Here is a 20,539-nt window from a genome sequence, read left to right as displayed (position 1 = left end):
AAGAACAGGAAACTCGGAATAATATACCGATATTTTGGATTCGAATGAAGCAAAGGTATAAATCGTAGAAGAATATTAAAAAACAAAAATAAAATAAAATAAAAATACCTGATGAAATGATGATATGTCTGGTAGACATCAAAGTGGTAAAATAACAAGACGCGAGTCATTAATAATTAGTATGGAAAACCCGAGGAATAGTACGAATAATCGTATCTGTTATTACAACAACAAATTACTCGAACCAGATTAAAATACCCGGAAGACGGGCACGTGTTCGTGCAAAGTTATAAAAAAATAGCAATAGGTAATTAGCAACAAACATTACGGTAGAAAAAGATTGTAATGTGGTGAAAACCCGGCTTAGTAAGAATATAAATAAAATGAGAAATCGTATCAATGTTACACAGACGTTAATACGTTTTAATGGTTTATTTTCGCGCTTACATATTTGAACAAAATATTCCATAGATCACTTGATACGTGCAAAAGTACAAGATCAAGGAGAATCTCCTTCTCTTTAAGATATAAGATAAAATGGAAGTGTTTTTATCCTATCTAAAAATGAATATCTATCCAGTGAATAAATTTTTACGTTTACCTTTCATATAGAAGAAAACACGGATGGAAAATTATACTTCTTCCATGTCTCTAATTGAAAGTACAAAATTCAAAGATAGCCTGCACGTAAAGTAGAAAACAATATCCGTATATACTGATGCTCGATAATTTCTATTAACAACTTTCGCAAATAGCGCGTGTGTGCTCAAAGTATTTGAATGTTGATAAGTGGAATATCTGAAAATGTAAGGTATTTCAAGGGTGTTGTTTCGAACAATAATGGAACGATGATCGAAACGAACACTTTTATAAAATAGCTCGACGATATGTACATAATAAATTGCGAAATAGAAATCTATATTAATACGTATCGCTGGATTTATATTCCGTTAATATCCGAGTTTAACACAGACGACATAAGAACAAATTATCAAGTCTCTTTTTGTCCCTCTTACCATTTAACGTTTCTGTTTCAATATTTTTGTCGAATCTTTTTTGGGATATTTATTTTTAATTCGTACGGGTGCCCGGAAAAATTGCTTATTTTACAGCTTCTTTTCGGGTAGTTTTGCTACCGAAAACAACGTGACATACGTTTTACTGACAATAAAAGACATGTAAACGATACGTGTATTAGCCTGCCAGTAAAGATAAGAGATTTGCTACGTTTTTAACTTAAATAGACTATAGCTATTATGCAGGTATATGTAAGTGGTAAAGAAACGAATCGTCCTCTCTGTCCCAATGTTAAGCAGTATTTGCCCTTGTAAGATATATTATGCGCATCATTCATTGTTATATAAACGAAAAACCAGTATTCTATTATTTCTTATCGCGATATGTATTTTACCTTGTAAGGTATTGTGCAATAGAAGCATAAGAAATTTATGAAGAGCGATGAAATATATTCCTATATGCACATGCGTATCTGATAACACTAAGATTTTAAATGACGTGTTGTTTCGTATTTTACAAAGTGGCGAACAGAAGTTCTTTAAACAGATAGAATTATTTCATTGCTGATATCGTGTCATTTATATTAGAATATTTAACGAGTACTTGAAATCGTTATTGTTCTTTCTATACACCATTTTTCGTGAATATCTGAAAACTTTTACCGATTTGTAGTAACAGAGTGCGAATCTGCAAATTCCTACCTGATAAAGTCTTTTGTTATTTTTCTATGCAACAAGCAGACCACAAACTTAAATCATTAATTGGACGAGTGGATCGCATGACAAATTCTACAAATAATTTGTCAACGTATATACATACTACGTTCTGAATTTACAACACATCGTTATATGGATAATTGAATTAATCGCGGTACTCCTTTCGCAATTCTTGTTAATTCTCGTTCTTATGTATTTCATAGAATAGAGAAACCAGGCAACGTGAAGATGAAACGCTTTTCAAACATCCGTCCTCTCAGAATTGCTATACTTGGAGATATTTTCGTTGTACGATAGAACGTTGCGTAAGTCGAAAATCCTAACTTTGCAGCTTAACGAGGATTAGTAAATTTAATTACGATTTCCTTGATGTTTTATCTGTGTAAGTCATATTAAATACGATAACTAAAGCCAGTAAAATTAACGGATACGAGTTAGTTCAAGATTTATCATCGCGTTGACAAAGAATTATATAATGTTTAAAATTAGAAAAAAAAACACATCTATCTTATTTCCTACAACACAGTCAACCTGCGAATAAATTAGTGGGATGTCAATAAAAAATATATGTCTCCAAGGAAATTAAAGTGACTTATCATTCTTTAATAAAAAAGAATATTGTAGAAATTTTAATTATTCTAATTTATACTAAACGTTGACTATTTCAAATTATAGATAAACTTAAAAATTCAAAATTAATTATTTTAAATCTCATGGATCATTCGAAGTGACTCTAAAATTCACTGCGTATGTTATGTGAGAAATCCTGTATATTTGCAAATCTTAGAAAGAATAAAAAAAAGTAGAATTATTTACGTAACAAGCAGCAAAAAAATTAGAAAAAATGCGCTTTAATATATCGTCATCTTTGAATGATGATTCTTCAACGAAATAACATATTTAGAGTGCTATAATTATTTACAAATAAATTCGTCTTACATTGATCTTCAATATACAAAAAAAAAAAAAAAAATTAATAAATAAAATCGTTGCTGTGTGAGAGTAACAACCAATAACTCGGCCATTAACTGCGTTAAATTCTATAATAAAATAGTTGATAGTCGTTATCCTTTTTTTTTTTAATTATTATTTATAATCATCTCGAGTACGAGGGCACCATTATTCTTTCTTTGTATATAATATACATAAATATAATTTTAGATAAAATGCACCGAGAAATGAATTTCGACTTTCTCGAAAAAGATGAACCGTTCGTTAGTTACATATGCAAATTTTCTTATCGAGATGAAATAGGCAAACGTTTAACGAGACATAATGTTGCTAACAGCAAATCGTGAAATTTGCAAGTCAATTCGACGAAAATAGTTCGAGCTGCCCAAGCCAGTGTGTCAAAAACATCGTTCTGCGAAATGTATATATGTAAAAGATGGGTTTAAAGTCTCTCTTTGTTTTTGTATCTTCAACAATGTATTTTTTAACTGGCACTGTATATGTTCCTGGTCCGTACTACGATTTTTTCTGAATCACGTGGAATTTACAGATGATGTTCATTATTCTGAGAACGGTATTCTACTCTAAGACGCGTATAAAATTAATACATCACTAATCCTATTCACTTCGATACGTCTTAGGTATATACAGCAGTAGTTGTACGAACAATATGAGAAAATGATTTCATTTTGAACTTTAGAAATGACAGATTTTATTACAGAGTTCTAAATGACAGTAAATTGTCGATGTATCGTATTAAGAAACTTAAAAAATGCTCGATTAATTTGTTGAGGCTGAAATTTTCGAAAAATTGTCTGTAATACTCGAAAATATTAGTGCTTTTATTTAATATTTTTTCATAATAAGATTATAAAAGATTTTGTCCTCATATTTTGCTGTACGCACAAAAATTTCAAATCGATAGTTCGAATAATTTTTTATATTCCACATATGTATATCTTCGAAACAAATTTGAAGGCGAATTTTTAATGATTCATGCTTATGAATACTAATAATTTCGAAAACTTAAGGTTTAATTATATGTTTTAATCTACCGTGATTTTGTAAAAATGCCACCAAATTCTTTAACGACATTCATATTAGTTATAATTTTATGTTCAAAATATCGTCATCGTCTTTAGTTCTTATTCTGACCACTATTGGCGGTGTAGACCTATGTTTTGTTGGGTCGGTAACGTTGAGAGCGGTAATATCATGTCGTCATGTCATCGTCCAATATTATCTACATAACATAAAATATGATCGCAGTGTAACCTACCAGTCGAGATGTTATTATCGACTGTGCTTACCGACCTTCAGTCGGTAATATCGAAAACGAAACTAAAATGATAAATGAGTTCATAATCTACGTATCAATGAAAGAAAGAAATAATGCACTGATTAAGTACAGAGTAAAAGTAACATTATATCATTGACTAAATACAGTATAGACCTTCCATTATATGAGACTTCGTTCCAAAAAGATCGGAGTGTTTCTTACGCCCTCTTCGATTTACTCTTTTACTGTGCGCGCGAATATAAAATTTATATTCAATTCAATCGTATAAATGCGTAAACACAGAACAGGTAGTTAAAGAATTCTGTGGTAATTTATAAAATCAAAATTACAATATTAGTTATGGTTAATGTTATGTCCCAGATTGGAGTTAGTCGCAATTTATCGCGTCTCTACTCGCTTTACGAAAAATAGATTTCTTAGTTTAATATAAAAAGTTTCAAAAATATGTCATCTACATTTACACATTAAGCAATATAGTAAATAAAATTTCATTTGGTACACGCGCGTAATTAAATTAGACCTTCGTTTGTTGTATGTTTGTCAAAGGAAAAGCAACTGTATCTTTGTTCATTTTCAGTATAAACGTTAATTAGAAGAAGTTGTACAATCGAAACGATTATTATCGTTCTTTTTGATGGCAACGTAACAGAGAATAGTTCAATTGTCGGTTAACCTTTCGTTCAACGGAACAATCAACATTAGTTTACCGCCAGCTGCTTCCTAAACGTAATAGGCCAGCACGTGATAATCACACGCTTAGCATATGAGACGTATTCGTGGCTCGAAAATTTTCCTATCATTTTCCCATTCCTTCCATAGGGCTAACGTTGCAAAATATATTACCTTACAAACATTTAGTATCTATGCTGAAAGCTTCAGTATCCTTCGTCGTAAGAGACAGTTTCTTTACTCAAACACACGACACACGATAAACTTTAACATTCTGCTATGTTTTTTATAGAGCATGTCATTGAAAAATAATTATGTATATATATATACTTAAATTAATTTTCCATATTATTTATACCGTAAGATGAACACTAATGTGTAATCGATATTGAAAACTATTTTGCTATACTTTTTATATAACATGCTAATAAAAGATAATTACATATATATCGAGCTTAATTAAAATTATTGTATCCAAAATTTTATATAAAATTGTTGTAATTTCCATCATATCTTTGTTTTGCATTTAATACAACGTACATTTCCACTGAAAGTTAAGAATAAGTTTTGCTAACAAAAGAAGTTGGTTATGTTCTAACTAAAAGGTTATTTAACACTTAGCAATCGTACTGTGATAATTAGAACAACAAGAAATTCTGCTAATTAACCTTCAATCTTTATCAAATTTCGTTTAATTCGATATCTGAAGAGTTCAAAATATTAAACGTTAAGTGATCGGCGTCATTAAACATCAATTAAAGATAATAGATTAATTTATCAAAATATCATTGGTTCACCTGTAGAAGTAATTCGTCGACTCTCAACATTATGGAATATCATTTTGTGAAACAAAAGTGTTCAATATTTTACTTCTAACAAATGTGTAGCAAAAATTAACTTACTTAATGTTTCTGCTTATTTGTTGAAAGACACATCTTTCTACATAATCTTCTAATTACATTTTTTATGTCATCGTAACGTCTTTTAGAATAAAGTTGTATTCATTTTGATGATTACTTGTTTTTGTCTTCTTTTTATCCATTGTATCCTAATATCTCACACATGTACACACATTATGCAACATATTACATTAACTAACAGTAGAATCATAAAGAAATTAAGGACGTGTGTCTAGTTTTATTTTATCTACGGTCTACTCTACTTGGAGTTACACTCTATTAACTCTATATTAGTAAACTATACTTTATCTCAAAAGCAAGTATCTTCATGACATATTATTTGATACGATATTATTAGAAGTTTTTAAGGAAACCTAGATGAATGTACTTTGAAAGTTAAAATTGACGTCATCAATCAAGGTAAATAAATTATTGCGTCAAGCATTGGATATTCCATCTGACAAATTAATAATTATTATGAAATATTAACATCAGAGTTAAAAGTGCTTAAACAGGTTATGTAGAGACATTCAATCAAAATAGTCAATGTGCAATGAAATTTATGCTTAAAACCTGTTTTAACGCTAGAAATTATTTATTCTACATAACTGCGGTAATAGTATTGTTGAAATAATATCTTCAAATACATAGTATATATAACTTTTCTCTGACGTATATTTTCATGCACAATATTAATATGAATACATCAATATACAAAAGGCAGTAAGCGATTTTAAGATTTCTAGACTTAAGATTTAATAGTTATAAAAAGAATGCCTTGCCAATAAAACGGTACAGGTATGTCAGTGTTTCTAACTATAATTCTTTGGTTCTTCGATAATTTCGATGACATATTCGAACATTATCAAACGTATTTTCCTTGAAATAGCAGGAAATCCCAAGTACTTACGTTGTTGGCAACAAGCTTATCGCAAAACGATATAAAAATATCATAAAACTCGAAGTTTAAATTTTCTTTGTTACGATTTGATTTATTAAAGACAAATCAAGCGCACGATAAATTAAATAGGAGTTAATTAACGTGTTATATTCTTTGAAATTGCGCATGAAGTTACACATGACCACATATTCTGAAATATCAAATGATAGTCGCGTCGCGAGTCCTTGGCAAACAAACGGAACACGTATGATTGTGCACTTTACATGATTTCGGATAGAGTACTACTTATGACTTATGTACGTAGAGACTTATATGCCAAACGAAACTCTTCATGAATTTTAAGTGAAAAATTTCATTTGAATTTCATTACAGAAATGTATTAAAAATATTGCGCTCACTACATTTTCTGCATATTAATTTCTTGCAATACAAAATATTTACTAACAGTCTACATAAATAAATTATTTAACTAACTAATATACAATATACATATGTTATGTAAGTAAAAAGTTTGAATTGTATTTAACACATTTGTGTTCTTTATTCACAAATACAAGAATTCAAACAAGTAAAGCATGATGTAAGTACTTTTTTAAAAAGAATTAATTAGTATCACATATGTATATAATACATATGTTTTAATGAGTTACTCGGTATTATTTTTTTAATAAAAATAGTATATTATAGTTGGAATATTATTTAAAAGCATACATTGAATATCAAAAAGAATTCTTCAAGTTTAATATTTTAACCGCGCCTCTTCTGTATCTTTTATTTCACACTACTAAGACTCTCCAAGTCTTAACCTAAGTTTTGCTAAGGAATGACCTTGTACTATGGTCATGGGTCGTTGAAATCTTCCAAACGGACGCTTTCTGTTAAAAATAAAAAACTATAGAACGCAATTAAAAAGAAAAAGTAGAAGCATCCTTGAAATCTTCGAAAACTCTCCAAAGGAAAATTATTGCTAACATCCTATAGCTTCCACCATAAAACATTTTCACTACTATAAAAATAACAGAGATATTTAGGTGATTCTATTTACGTGGTCGATTTGTACGATGAAATAAACAAGGTCTATGTGGAATCATCTGGATGAAATCAATGTTGAAATAGCTACATCATTATAAATGCAAACCACAAGTTTGATATTTTCTGGCATTCGTACTTGGCTACTACTTGTTTTGTCGCCATCGAAGTCGTTGTTGCCAATGTCGCGAAAAATTGTCGAAACCGGGTTTATCCACCTCTGTCTGGTCTAAATCTCGTCTGCCGAAAAAGCAGAGTTGGCTCGCAACACAGTCGCACAAGTTTATAACGTAATTTAGTAGTCTACTATAAAGTCTGAGAGAACTTGAACTTGTTTGTTTGGAATTCGTGTAACTTTATCTGACAAAATTTACGTAATATCATGTATAAAATTGGAAAACTACAGAATTTATAATTATATTTAATTTATCATCTATCTAAATCTCAGTAATCTCAGTAAATTCTTCGTAAACAATTTCTAAATTAAATAACAATTCAGACGTGATGGTATTATCAACATCTTGCTCGAATGTTAATTTTGTTTAATTTTTTACCTTGTATTTTGGGTTGAAACATTTCTGACAATAAATAATATGCCAAGTGTTTATGCTCGATCAAATATCGATAAAACGTATCCGAATATCTATCAAACTTAAATCTGACAATATAATGAACATGATTCTCCAAGTTATGTATCGATAAATTCGTAGCCGCTAAAAACCTCATAAGTTAAATAGTACCTACATCTTATACAAAAAACAAGAACTTCGTTTATTTATGATGGAATCGCTTCTTTTTAAAGAAGTTTTAGAATTATGATGATACATCTAACAAATACAAGATCATTTGAATTTCCTTGCCCAAAATTGGTACATCATGCACGACGATCTACTTTAATTGATATTACTCATGATCGTGGATCATGGCTTGATTCAATTGTCATTGGAGGTGTACTTCCTATTATTAAAATGAAAAATCGTGGGTAGTGAACAGAATTAGTTAAGTTTTTATACTCTCTAGTCATACCGCCTGCTAAAGTGATGAGAAAAATAAAATCCTACTGTAACGATATATAATGTAAACTTAATATTCCATCGATCAAAGTTCTTTTCTAAAAATAATGATAATTTGTTTGACTTAAGTTCACCTTGATAAACATATAAATTTCATTCTATCTTAGTTTTACTTCTGATATTTTAAATTTACAACAGTACGGTTTTGATGCGCAGATATTTTCTTCGTTCGACAATGTTTAAGTGTTTATATTCGTCATTCATAAATCATGTAGAGTTGAACCACTGCTTTCGGATTATAGGATTTAGGATTATAGGTTACATTTTTAAATAAAAATTTCCAGACATTCAAGCTTCTGGTGTTACTCATTACGTTGATGGTTAAATGATATGATATACAAATACTTCGGGTACGATACAAGTATAGGTGGTTTAAATTTACGCGCGCGTAGCTGAAAATATTGAAGAGCGTTGGGTAGGTGTCGGTCCTCTTGAAAGTACTTCTTGCGCATTCAAATATAAACTCAGAAGCCAGGTCACGGCTTGAAAATAATCCTGAGCATTTAGGAAGGCAACCCATTGCTTTTAGACCGACAGAGACTTGTGACGCATATAATTCCCCTTACCTCCCTTTCCGACTATGCTCTGATTTCGATGGCACCCTTAGAAATCGTTCTATCGAATCTCGAAGACTTAATGTGCTTAAAATAATCCATTACCGTCGATAAAAACGTAATACATCCGCGTCAATATTTCTTCTGTAAACATGATGCAATTTGATATTATAAGTTTTTCACTTTTTCTGTGGATGGAGGTCTAAAGGACACGTGAATGTCAACTTGTTTTCCTTTTTTTCTTTTTTTTTTTTAATAAATAGCTTTAATCGATGCGGCTTGTTATTATCTACAAAAAAAGTGCTACGTTGTTGGTCACAATATCATTAGTTTAAAAGGTACTTTAATTTCAAGGTGATAATATTATATAATACGCTTCTCTTTTTAAAATAACGTACTACAGTTATTTCTTACAAGATGTTAGAAAGTAACGAGAGAAAAGATAGTTTACGGATACTTAGAAATTAAATTACTTATCACTGACGGTTTTTATTGAGAAATGATACGACCAACCATAGAAACGAAAGGAATCTAATGACAAATACAATGAGTAAATGAAGGGATCTAATGGAGGAAAAGAATCTCTACAATAAATAATTGCTACATGAATCGGAAGGAAAGTGAAAGAAAGATAGGAACGTACTTGGCATCCAGTTCTCTTTGACCTTCGTGAACTCTACGTGGTAACACGAATTGTGATATTACTCGCGGCGCGACAGCTACCATGGTTGCATATGCGTCTGTCTCTCTACGCAGGAATTGCTATTAATTTCACTCGTTTTTATTGTTTCAGAGTCCTTGCAATTGTTGTCGCATCTTGGTGAGTGACCTTACATTAATGGGTTATTAAAAGAGTGTCTATCGTTAATCCGACGCAATTATTTCAGAGAAAGAAGTTAGCTCACGTTACAATTACTTTTGCGATTAGCTCATGAATTAATTTATTTCACGTTTATACGCATCGAAGCTCTTTCATTGGAAAATTCGAATTTGGAAATCCTTCTTTAATTTAATGGTTGTGTCTTTTCAATTCCCTTGAATGAATTAAAGTTTTCGTGAAATCCTCTGCGAATTCAGGCAACTCGACTAAAGCGAAAGAAGCTTTAAGACTAAGCATTTTGTTGAATTCGCCGATTTGGAAAATATTGGTTCGACTGTTGTATAGTGATTCATAATTGACAGAATATGTTAACGTCTTGTTCTTTATTGAATTTACAGCGATAATGTTACAATCAGTGCGTTTAATGTCCCCATTAGGAACTACACACGTGTGTGTCTTTTAATTTTTCAAAACCGTATGAATAAAGTTAGAAAATGTCGCAAAGAATGACGTCGTTTACGCAGACACGTAACGTATTTTCACACAGTCTGTTATGAATCGATTTTTAAGCGATACTATTATCAGCATCCACATCGCGCACCATTGATCCTAACCTTTTCCGGGCTATATTTTCTTAATGTTAACATTAAACGTTAAAGATGATACCGTCTGATATATCGGATGACCAAGGATGTAACCTTTTCTAATTAAATCGAAAAGCTTGCGGAAAATCACGGAGAATCTTTACATAGGGTGTGGCAGCATATATGATAATACACGAAAAGTTATTCTCCACGCGAAAATACGACGGAAATTCGGAATAAGATTGTTTTCATTTGAAACTACGTTTTCGAGAAAATTAAATTTCAGCTGAAGATAGATTTATTGTGGTAATGAACTCAACTTGTAATGAAAGAAGGTATCAGACAGAAAAGCAAGGATAGTATAAATAAAGAAATTATATCCAAGAGATTGGAAATCCAAATGATGAGTTAACTTGATTCCCCGGTTAACAGTTAAGGAAAAATAAACATATGGCAGTAACCGAACTGACAAGAGAGTAAGATCTTTAGAATATGACTCACATGATGTTTCATATTATCTATTTTTCAATGAATGAGATCTATTTATACGGTTTGAAGAGGGAACGTATCTCGAGGGTGTGTTTTCGTGGAAACCTAGGATTGGTTGGTAGATCGAGGATGTTTAACCGTTAGAAGATTGAGGCTACACTGAACAGCGAATGAGCATCTTACAATATTAAACAATTATTATTTTGTATTTTTATACTAATCTCACTGACCTTGTTATTTTTACATATTTCACAGTACAAGATAAATTTCATTTATATACATATAAATCACGAAAATATTTGAACATTTATGAAAAACTTTTATGAGTATATTATGATTGTTATAGAAAATATTAAAAAATTTTATTGCCACTATAACGAGACACGACCATCATAATAATAAATCATTAACAATTATAAACTTATCGATAATTATAAATTTATTTGAAGATATACATAAAAGTCATGACATTCATTAGTGATAGAATATTTTTGAGTCTTATATAGTACATACGATACATCTATCTAAGTTTTCCATGATAAGTGTTGCAATACTTCCTGAGCCACTGTAAACCGTAAGCAATTTCATTATCACGAATGAACTAACCATCACCTGGAAAATATATTGTACAATTAATTTCTCGATATGTTGGTATTTAATATAGTGAATACATTCGTTAGAGCAATGATCTCTATCAAACTCGATAACTGTAATTCTATTTTCGCTTAATCGCTAAACTAAGCGGCACGACGTCTGAAAATAGCTTAAGGCGGTAACTCTCCATGAAGTCGATCAATCGGTTTCTAATTGAAGAAACTTTCCGTGGTATAGCATCGAGATGCCACGAATCTAGCACGTGATATTTACGTGACGTTTGACGTCAATAAGACGGGAAATCTGCGAAATTCGATCTCGTGAAAATTTGAATCATAAATTGGAAATGACGGGAAACGTTTAAAGTTTATGATTTATTACCCTTCGGACTGACATAACACCACAAAAACCTAACAAACGAATTTTCACAACAATCTGGTTCAGCCAGATTCTATTGTACTCTCAAACTATATTTTATGAAACATTCTCGGTCAGTCAACGACCTGTATTTTTTGTATATTATAATTCTTCATATTTTCTCCAAACTTAAGAAACAAGTTATGATTGAAAATCACGATTTGGTCCGAAAGTGAACCAAAGAAAGTAGTTCGCAAAGAAAGATAATTACTGCTTACTTTCGAAATATTTCTGCATCTCATATTTAAAAGATTTCTTCAAGGAGAACAAATAATTTTAAAGAATTGCAAAGATACAAATAGATAATTACATATATATTGTGTAATAATTTCTTTAAAATTCCAGTGAAATGCAAACATCAACGTCAAACGATTCATTCAACCTAACAAAGAAAATCAATAATAGAAAGTGATCAATGAAAATATTACTTTCGTAATCAAATAATTGAGATAAACATTCAATACTATAAGAAATTGCAAAATGTTATAAATTGTTTGAAAGAATTCGTAAAAAATGATACAGCACAATCCCTTAAATAGAAACTTGTACTGAAAATGTATGTGCGTACTTCACTGTAACGTAATGTAATAACATTTTGCTTCTCAAAGTTATTAAACGCTATTTTATGCGAGATGAGTCATCTTACCTAGGATTCCTAATATTTAGAATCTGTTTGGTAATACGTAATTCTAGCTTCTTTTTAATAAATATACGATCTTTGTTTAATTTCTAGCGATATTAAACAGAATCTGATTACGAAAAGATAAGACATAAGTGAAATTGCGTCTAGTTGTCTCACTGATTTGTCTCCTTCAATGTTCTTTGTGTACGACCTTCCTCCTCTGAGTATGGCACGCGCATAACTTTTTTTCCCTTTTAGTTTCCTAGATAGGCTCGATTAGCTTCCTTGTTCATGGGTTTTGAAAACTCTTTGAAAACTCCAAGGTAGACGCGCGAGGTAGACAATGGAATAGCAGTTTCCTAGTTTGAATCATACGCTTACGCACAAAGTGTTTTCCTAGCACATAATTTTAATATACTCACGAGTTGGAAAAGGTTAATTTAAAGAGAATAAATGAGAGAATATGAAAATATTTCTTACAAATTTTGTAAGCCTTGAATCGGGACTTGGGTTTGTAAAATAAAAATATCTTGAACATTTTTGTATTGCAAAAATGATTTTAGGAGTACAGTAGAAAATTGATTAAAGATAGTGTTTTAAAATTAAAACAAAAAAGAAAGCAAAGTTCATGGTACGTAATAAATAATAGAGATAAAAATTTATTTGCGAGAGTAATTTTTGTACAAGTAAGAATTGATAATTTTGATGGCTTGTTGTTTTGAATTACAACATATTCTACTTCAATTTGAACAAAACTCTAGATATTAGTATACAGAATATTTGACGCGAAATGGCCACTATGTTTCTGATCCCTGTGATGTATATTATTGACTAAAAATTTTGAATACCTTACTTTTTTCGGTAAACTTCAGAACCAAATAACTTTTCAATTAAATATCAAATTAATTAAAAAAATTGAAACTAATTGTTACAAATATCCTGTAATTATGCTTGAAGGAAAGTACAAGCTAAATTTCACAAACATGATTAGGCTTCTTGATAATTAAACTTATGTTAACCTTACGTTATCTCGTTCCACTTTTACTTTAGTACACCAAATAAAACTATGGATTATCTCAATAGCGTGATATTATATAATAGCTTAACTAAAAATACGTAAACATTAATACTTAAATTAACATTAAATTTAGACATGTGCAATATATTTGAATAAACAATAAGTGAAAATGGCATCAGATACCGTAACAGATGGAGAAAAATTTTCAATTCAAATCAAGCCAAAGTTTACTATTATTATAACAATTTATAAATCTATGACTGTGTAGGGGGATAAAACGATTTTATTGAGAGAGATTATATCCATTATAGAAATAAACTTGTTTAATTAGTAATCAATAATAACAGAGTAGAAAATGAAAGATAGAAAACGGAGAAATAAAATAATTTCAAGTCCTTAACATTACCAACTGTGTATGTACATAATCAAAATGAAAGTTTATCTAATTAATTCTATATACTTTTTCTTAATTTTTAAAATTTAGCTACCCGTGAACATTGTCGAGCGTAAGTTAACACAACTTTTGCTCCTTCCTCTTTTTCTTTTTGACAAATAAATGTCTTTGAATCATTGTAATTTTTCGAACGGTTCCTGGTGTGTACTTTGAATCTTGGCCAATAAGCGTCTTTATGGCGCGAAAGAGTTATACATTTGCGTCAGAAGGTTCCTTCGCGCTGCGGATAAATGGTTCTAAACTGTTCACGTTCAGGCTGGTTGAAATAGCGTTGTTTACATCCAACGATCTGCTGAATACAAAGGGGCATCTGCTCTCGATAATCTTGCTCTTAAATTCGCGTTAGTTGTCAAGCAACGGTACTTACATATGCAAATTGCAATATGTTTCAATATAAATTATATATCCGTACGTATTTCATCACGTGTTGACAACAAATGTGCGTCTTCATCGTCATAGAACACTTGTCAAGACTCGAATATTGTGTCAAATTGAGACGATCATGGAAATAATAATCACTTCATTGTCTTATTATCTCAATTGTTTCTACATATTGTTAGCTCTTTCTAAAGATGATCAGGTAATCAAATGAAAATTGATGAAACGGTCTATACTTTTAAGTTTTTAAAAATGATTCATCATTCAATGTTATAGAATATAAAATAACAAATTCTCTTTATAATCTCTCTCGGTATAAGCTTGTTGATTCAATTATTTACTTTAGTTGAACTTAATTTTTGTTTATAGTTGAAGGAGAATTTAATATGAAAATTAAAATATATTCATTTATAATGATAGACAGATTATAGCAAGAAGATAGATAATAAAAAAAGAAAGAATCTGGGATTATAAATAGACAAATAATCTTTCATATTTTTATCAGCTTTCCAAAAATTGTTGCAATTTTATATTACGTTCATGTTAAGTACAAGGACAGAAATGCAAATAGAGTTATTTATAGGCTTTCTATCTGCTAACCGCTTAATCCGAGATAAAATGGCCTCATCATTTCAATGAAAATAACCAGTCACTGTAATTACTCGGTCATAAATAAGAATAAACCAAACTTTCAGATGTAAATTAGTACACGCAGACAGACGTTATATATCGAACTGATTAAATCACAATAAAAATAGGATATAAATACACAGTAAACCTCTTCTTTGGAGAATACAATTTACGCCTGTTGTTACGATTATAGCATTAGAAATTTATGCGTTAAAAGATGTAAAAATAGAATTTTCTTTCTACGACTATATGTATAAAAAGAAATGTTGTTCTTTAATATTGGATTGTTGAGAAGTTTATAGCAAAGCTTAAAGAAAATTTGAAGACGAAACATTCTATTTATAATAAATATACGCAATTTGTTTCCATGAAGATTCAAAAGCTTTAATCGAAAAGTCCCTCGCGTTTTTGAATGATAAATTCCTTCAAATAATTTTATAAAACAATTTACTGGACAGTATCTATTAAAATAAAAATATTTTGATCAAAAATTAAAATGAACGATGTACTATACTTTTTCGTCTGATCAATTTCATACGTTTTTAATTACTTAGTTTAATGAATGATCGATGGCGAAGGTTTAGAGAAATATAGATTATCCGATCATAACGAATAATCTTTCAAATCCATCACATACACAATAAAAGTTAATACCGACAGCTACAAAGATTGTTATATTTCTGTGACCAACCCAATATCATCGGTAGCAGGACAGAGCTACTTCTCCTATTAAGTAAAAAGAAAGCTCCCATTCGAATGATCTGGCTTTGTTTTGAATGCTTTAATACGTGCTAAATGTTATCATAATCCTTGCTTACCCTTATCACTCTAAGAAGCGAAAGATAGAAAGATCAATAACATTTAATAGCTATTCGAAATAGGACATACGGAATGGAATTACTTTTAAATCGTACTAAATGGTGAAATACCCTTTCCGATACGTTGTATTAAATGTCGATCGAAAATATTTGCATTGATCCATCACTAATTCGTCACTGTCAGATTTCCGCGCATTTCTGTAGATTAATTTATTCTCTCTCAAAAAAAGCCTTCTTTATGGATTATTGTTTGCCAGAGGACGTTTGTCCTTTCAATAAAACATATATACAGCGATGTATTATAATGACATTAATCGCGTATAGTTATGAATTACTGCATTGTTTGCGACGTTCTGATGGTTATACAGGATGGTTGGTAGCTGGTGGTACAAGCGGAAAGGGGGTGATTCTACACGAAAAAAGAAGTCGAAAATATAGAATAAAAATTTGTTGGTTGAGGCTTTGTTTTCGAGAAAATCGTCTTTGAATTTTCGTTCGGTACGCGTGCACTTTATCACGTCTCGTTATAACGGATCTCACTGTAGATCGTTGTCCCGATGGAAAAATTAAATAAAAAATTTAAAAAAAATTTTATTCTATATTTTCGACTCCTTTTTTCGCGTAGAATCACCCTCTTTCCACTTGTACCACCAGTTACCAACCACTCTGTATATTGAATACACTCATTAATTAGTATCAAAGTATTTAAGTCTATCGTAGCTTACCACCTAGTTTACCATAAGAAAAATAAGTTAACTTACACTAGTTCGTATCAAAATTCGTTTTCAGAAGGCAGAGTTTGGCGAATGGGTTTCTAAAGTTGGAATTTTCCTATCATCTATATTTTTCTTAAAAGGAAATATTAAAGAACTATTAAAAGAATTATTTATGAACATGGGAAAATAAAGTGCTTGCAGAATGCAGCTGCGTCAAGCTATAAAAAAATTCTTCCTCATCGGGGAAGGTTGACCATTTTTATAACTCCTGTGGTTGAGTTGTGTCGATCGATAAATCCGTTGACATTCAAGTATAATGTAGACATTTTATACCGTTATTGTGTACTTTATAATTTTTTTGTATTTGTTTAGACTATCTAAAGAATGTATTAAATATACCAATATCGTAAAAAAATGTTCTATGCTCATAAAGTAAAGATGTGTGATATAAAAGTTATTAATAGCTTCCATAAATTACTGTAAAAGCTATAAGAAACGTATCGTTATCTACTAAAAATATTTATGAATAGACTCGTGTCTGCAAAACGTCTACAATTTTAATTGTTCTTCGTGTTTATAAATAATGACACGCTTTACTTAGTATCAATTCTACTGTTCCTCACTAGTGGATTGAATCATCAGAATATATTTGTAGTAGCACGGTGCAGTAATCATGAATACACAGACAGTAGTGTTTGCCTTAGATGTAGCTGACAGTAATGCCATACTTGCAACTGGCAATATAGGTAATGTATGCTGAAGATAATGAAACTTTTTTCCAATTAAAAGACTGAATTATGAAAATATTTGTAAAATAGATTCATAATAATATTATATTTCGAATAGTTTCAGAGATAACTTTGATGAATCAGCGTAATAGATTTCTTTAGGTTTGACCCTTCCAACTTAGGAATTTTCGTTGAAAAATGCTTAATACGTACACTGTACATAAATCCCCTAAATCTTACTATCCGATTTTCTATACGTCCTAAAACCAGTATACAGCACATACAAGCACATTATACAGTACCCCAACCTTAGTCCTAAGCCTATATCACAGAAGGCACATAAAATTTTGTATCGGAGAAGACAAGTAGGTAATTTGTCGGACGACCTTTAACAAGAGGGAAGAACTTTCCCCAACCTGCGTGTACACTCCATCTACGCATACTACTACCCTTGTTAGTGAATGCTAGAAAGGAAAATTACCTGTAACATCAGTTAGGAAGCCCGGGGTTGCAGAACCTCGGGGCTGAGACATTGAGAGACATACTTGTTGCCATGTGCCTAACTATATACCTAACTACTTATCTCGTAGAAACGATGCTAACGGACGATAATTTATTGCTAGCTATTTAAAAATTATATGGATGCGTCGACTGGTATCTGTCGTATTATAAGAATCTTTTTCAATAACAAGGTAACGATGGAAAAGACTGCGACTTAGTTCCTAACTAATCCCCTACTAAAAGATATAATAAATACTCTTACTAGAGGTTAAGAATCAATTTAGTTAGATAACAGATTTTCAAAAACTCTGAATTCAATGTACGCTTAACAAGATTTTTTTTTTACAAATCCTTAGTATATTTGAGAATATAACTTTATCAAAAACACTAGTTATCTATAAATACCGAGATCTTTAGATTAAGATCTTAAGATTATAAGTATATAATTCCTGTTTTCATTAACCATGTACCTATATACATCAAGCAAAGTTACAATAACTAAGTTTAATGTTTATGAATTAACGACGTCATTACTTAAAACGTCATAAAAATCTAACGTCATATAGATTTGACGTCATATACAACTATACCGTTATAATATGTGTATTGATTTATAATACCGAGACAGCTTTCGAAGGTAACATCCAGGGATGAATGAACATCGCTGGTCATTCTGACGAACGATAAAATGATGTCATAAAAGTATATTTTTATTTCAGGATACTTGCAACCCTTGTAGTATATAAGAAATGAAATGAGATTATGCGAAATAATGAAATACTATGGAAATGAGAAGTTAAATAAAATGCAAAGGAATCTGTTTTTAGCTTTCAACAATAATAAAGATAAATGCATTTGTTAATTAAAAAAGCAGTGAATTAAACTCGCTAAATTATCGTTCTATCCATTGTATTCATACGATTAGATATTTCGGACGTACTAATAATAAAATATAATTATTTTTATTTATGCAGATCCTCCTGTCGACAGCGTGTACATGATATGTGGCGTATTGATCGCTTTGCTATTAGTCGGCGTCATCATCGTTCTCCTTGCTGTAACGATCAGGTAATAAAACATATACTAATATTTTAAAGAACATTTAACATCTTAGAATACGACAACGTAAATATTTTGCATTTTCCAAAATATTTTCCAAACCTCTTAGAGTTTATTAATACATATAATATATCACAATAATATACGTATATTGTAAATGATTACTAAACGGTATTTGAATATCTTGTAGTATGTTATGTATAAAAAAAGACTAATCTTTTACATCTAGTAATTTAGTCTTCGATACAAAAATAAAATATATATAACAGTTACGTATATTGGTACAACGTCTTCGAGAGCTTCTTTGGAAAACACACAATATGAAAAATGGATGAGAAGGATAACAAACGTTATAATAAATCAGTGGAGCGAAGTTGTAAACTATAAAAAAAGCCAACAGAGGAAGAAGGAAAATAGAGAATGCATAAAATATTAAAAATAGAAAGTACACAATTGGATATAGTTCAACAGTCCTTTCAAGCATTAATCGCGTGTTATTGAACATGCATCAACAAATAGCGTGTATTCATCAACTAAAACTCTATCCAATTAAGGTCATCTCTCTGTTTCTCTTTCTCGCACGTTCGCCACCAAGTAACGATATACTTACGTAGTTCGTATTGCTGTCGAATGCAAACATGTGTATAACTACGTTGTAGTGTCGGCGTAAATTTATCAAGAAGAAAGCAACGCCGTATATGATGCATATATCGCGATACGTGTACAAAACTTAATTAAATAACGTGATTAAAACTCGTTAAACGTTAATGATCAAGGAAATGAATGTATTATCGTGCAAGGTGATCCACCTTAGAAATTAAATGTATAAATGTTTTTTTTATTTGAAGTTAAAAGAAAATGAAGTCGGTTGCTAACCATAAGTACAATTTCTTTCTATAAGGCAATTCGTTTGTAATAGCTTCCTGGAATATGGAATTTCAATCGAAAACGTTTTAATAAATTCGAACGAAGATATTAAAGCGATGCTTGTCATATCAATACTCAATTCGTGCATTTTTTAGTAACACTATCTAGAGTTAGACTTTGACTTGAAAAGTAGAACTAAGCAAAGCAATGCTAATTATTCAATGAAATTTCTGATAACGTATGAATAACCTGTATTTTACATTTCGTAGCGTGAATCAGGGTTTTCATTTGAAAATCTGACTCACACAATTCAACATTATTACAAATGATTTCGGAACGAGCGAATTATCGTGACTTAACGTACTTCGCATATAATTAATTAGCTATTTAGATCGGAATATCTTGTGCGCTATTAATAATGCGAAGTAATGTGTGCGGACAAAATGAGTTTACAATAGAATTGCAGCAAAATGTTAAACATTATCCAATTTTTATAAGAATGCATAACTAGCTCATTAGCAATCAAAATCTATCATATTTTTCAAATAATCGAAATGACGTTAACATGAAATAATTGCGCATTAGACGTACCAGATGCCGTAATAATATGATCGTTCGTCGCGTGCTTTAACAGGAATCGGAAATTCGTGAATCACGTGCAGACTCGCGTGGATGAAATGTGGAAATCTGATAATCTGTAAGAGAATTTCGCTTTAAATCCCAATAAAGGATTTT

General features: G+C 30.6%; 1 protein-coding gene across 3 annotated transcripts in view; it reads left to right on the top strand.

The window, feature by feature from the left end:
* The window catches only part of LOC126865495 (uncharacterized), a 65,628-nt gene that overhangs the window by 32,515 nt on the left and 12,574 nt on the right, over positions 1–20,539 (top strand). For 2 of the 3 annotated variants that reach the window (XM_050618070.1, XM_050618071.1), the window contains one exon: positions 18,853–18,946. In XM_050618070.1, coding sequence (XP_050474027.1) covers positions 18,853–18,946 — 94 coding nt within the window. Of the gene's footprint in view, positions 1–9,902; positions 9,930–18,852; positions 18,947–20,539 lie in introns of all 3 variants that reach the window. The other variant, XM_050618069.1, reaches the window with a different exon arrangement.

The sequence above is a fragment of the Bombus huntii genome, chromosome 5 (assembly GCF_024542735.1).
Source record: "Bombus huntii isolate Logan2020A chromosome 5, iyBomHunt1.1, whole genome shotgun sequence".
NCBI lineage: Eukaryota > Metazoa > Arthropoda > Insecta > Hymenoptera > Apidae > Bombus > Bombus huntii.
Note: the sequence above shows the minus strand (reverse complement) of the source record. Positions and strands in the feature narration are given on the sequence as shown.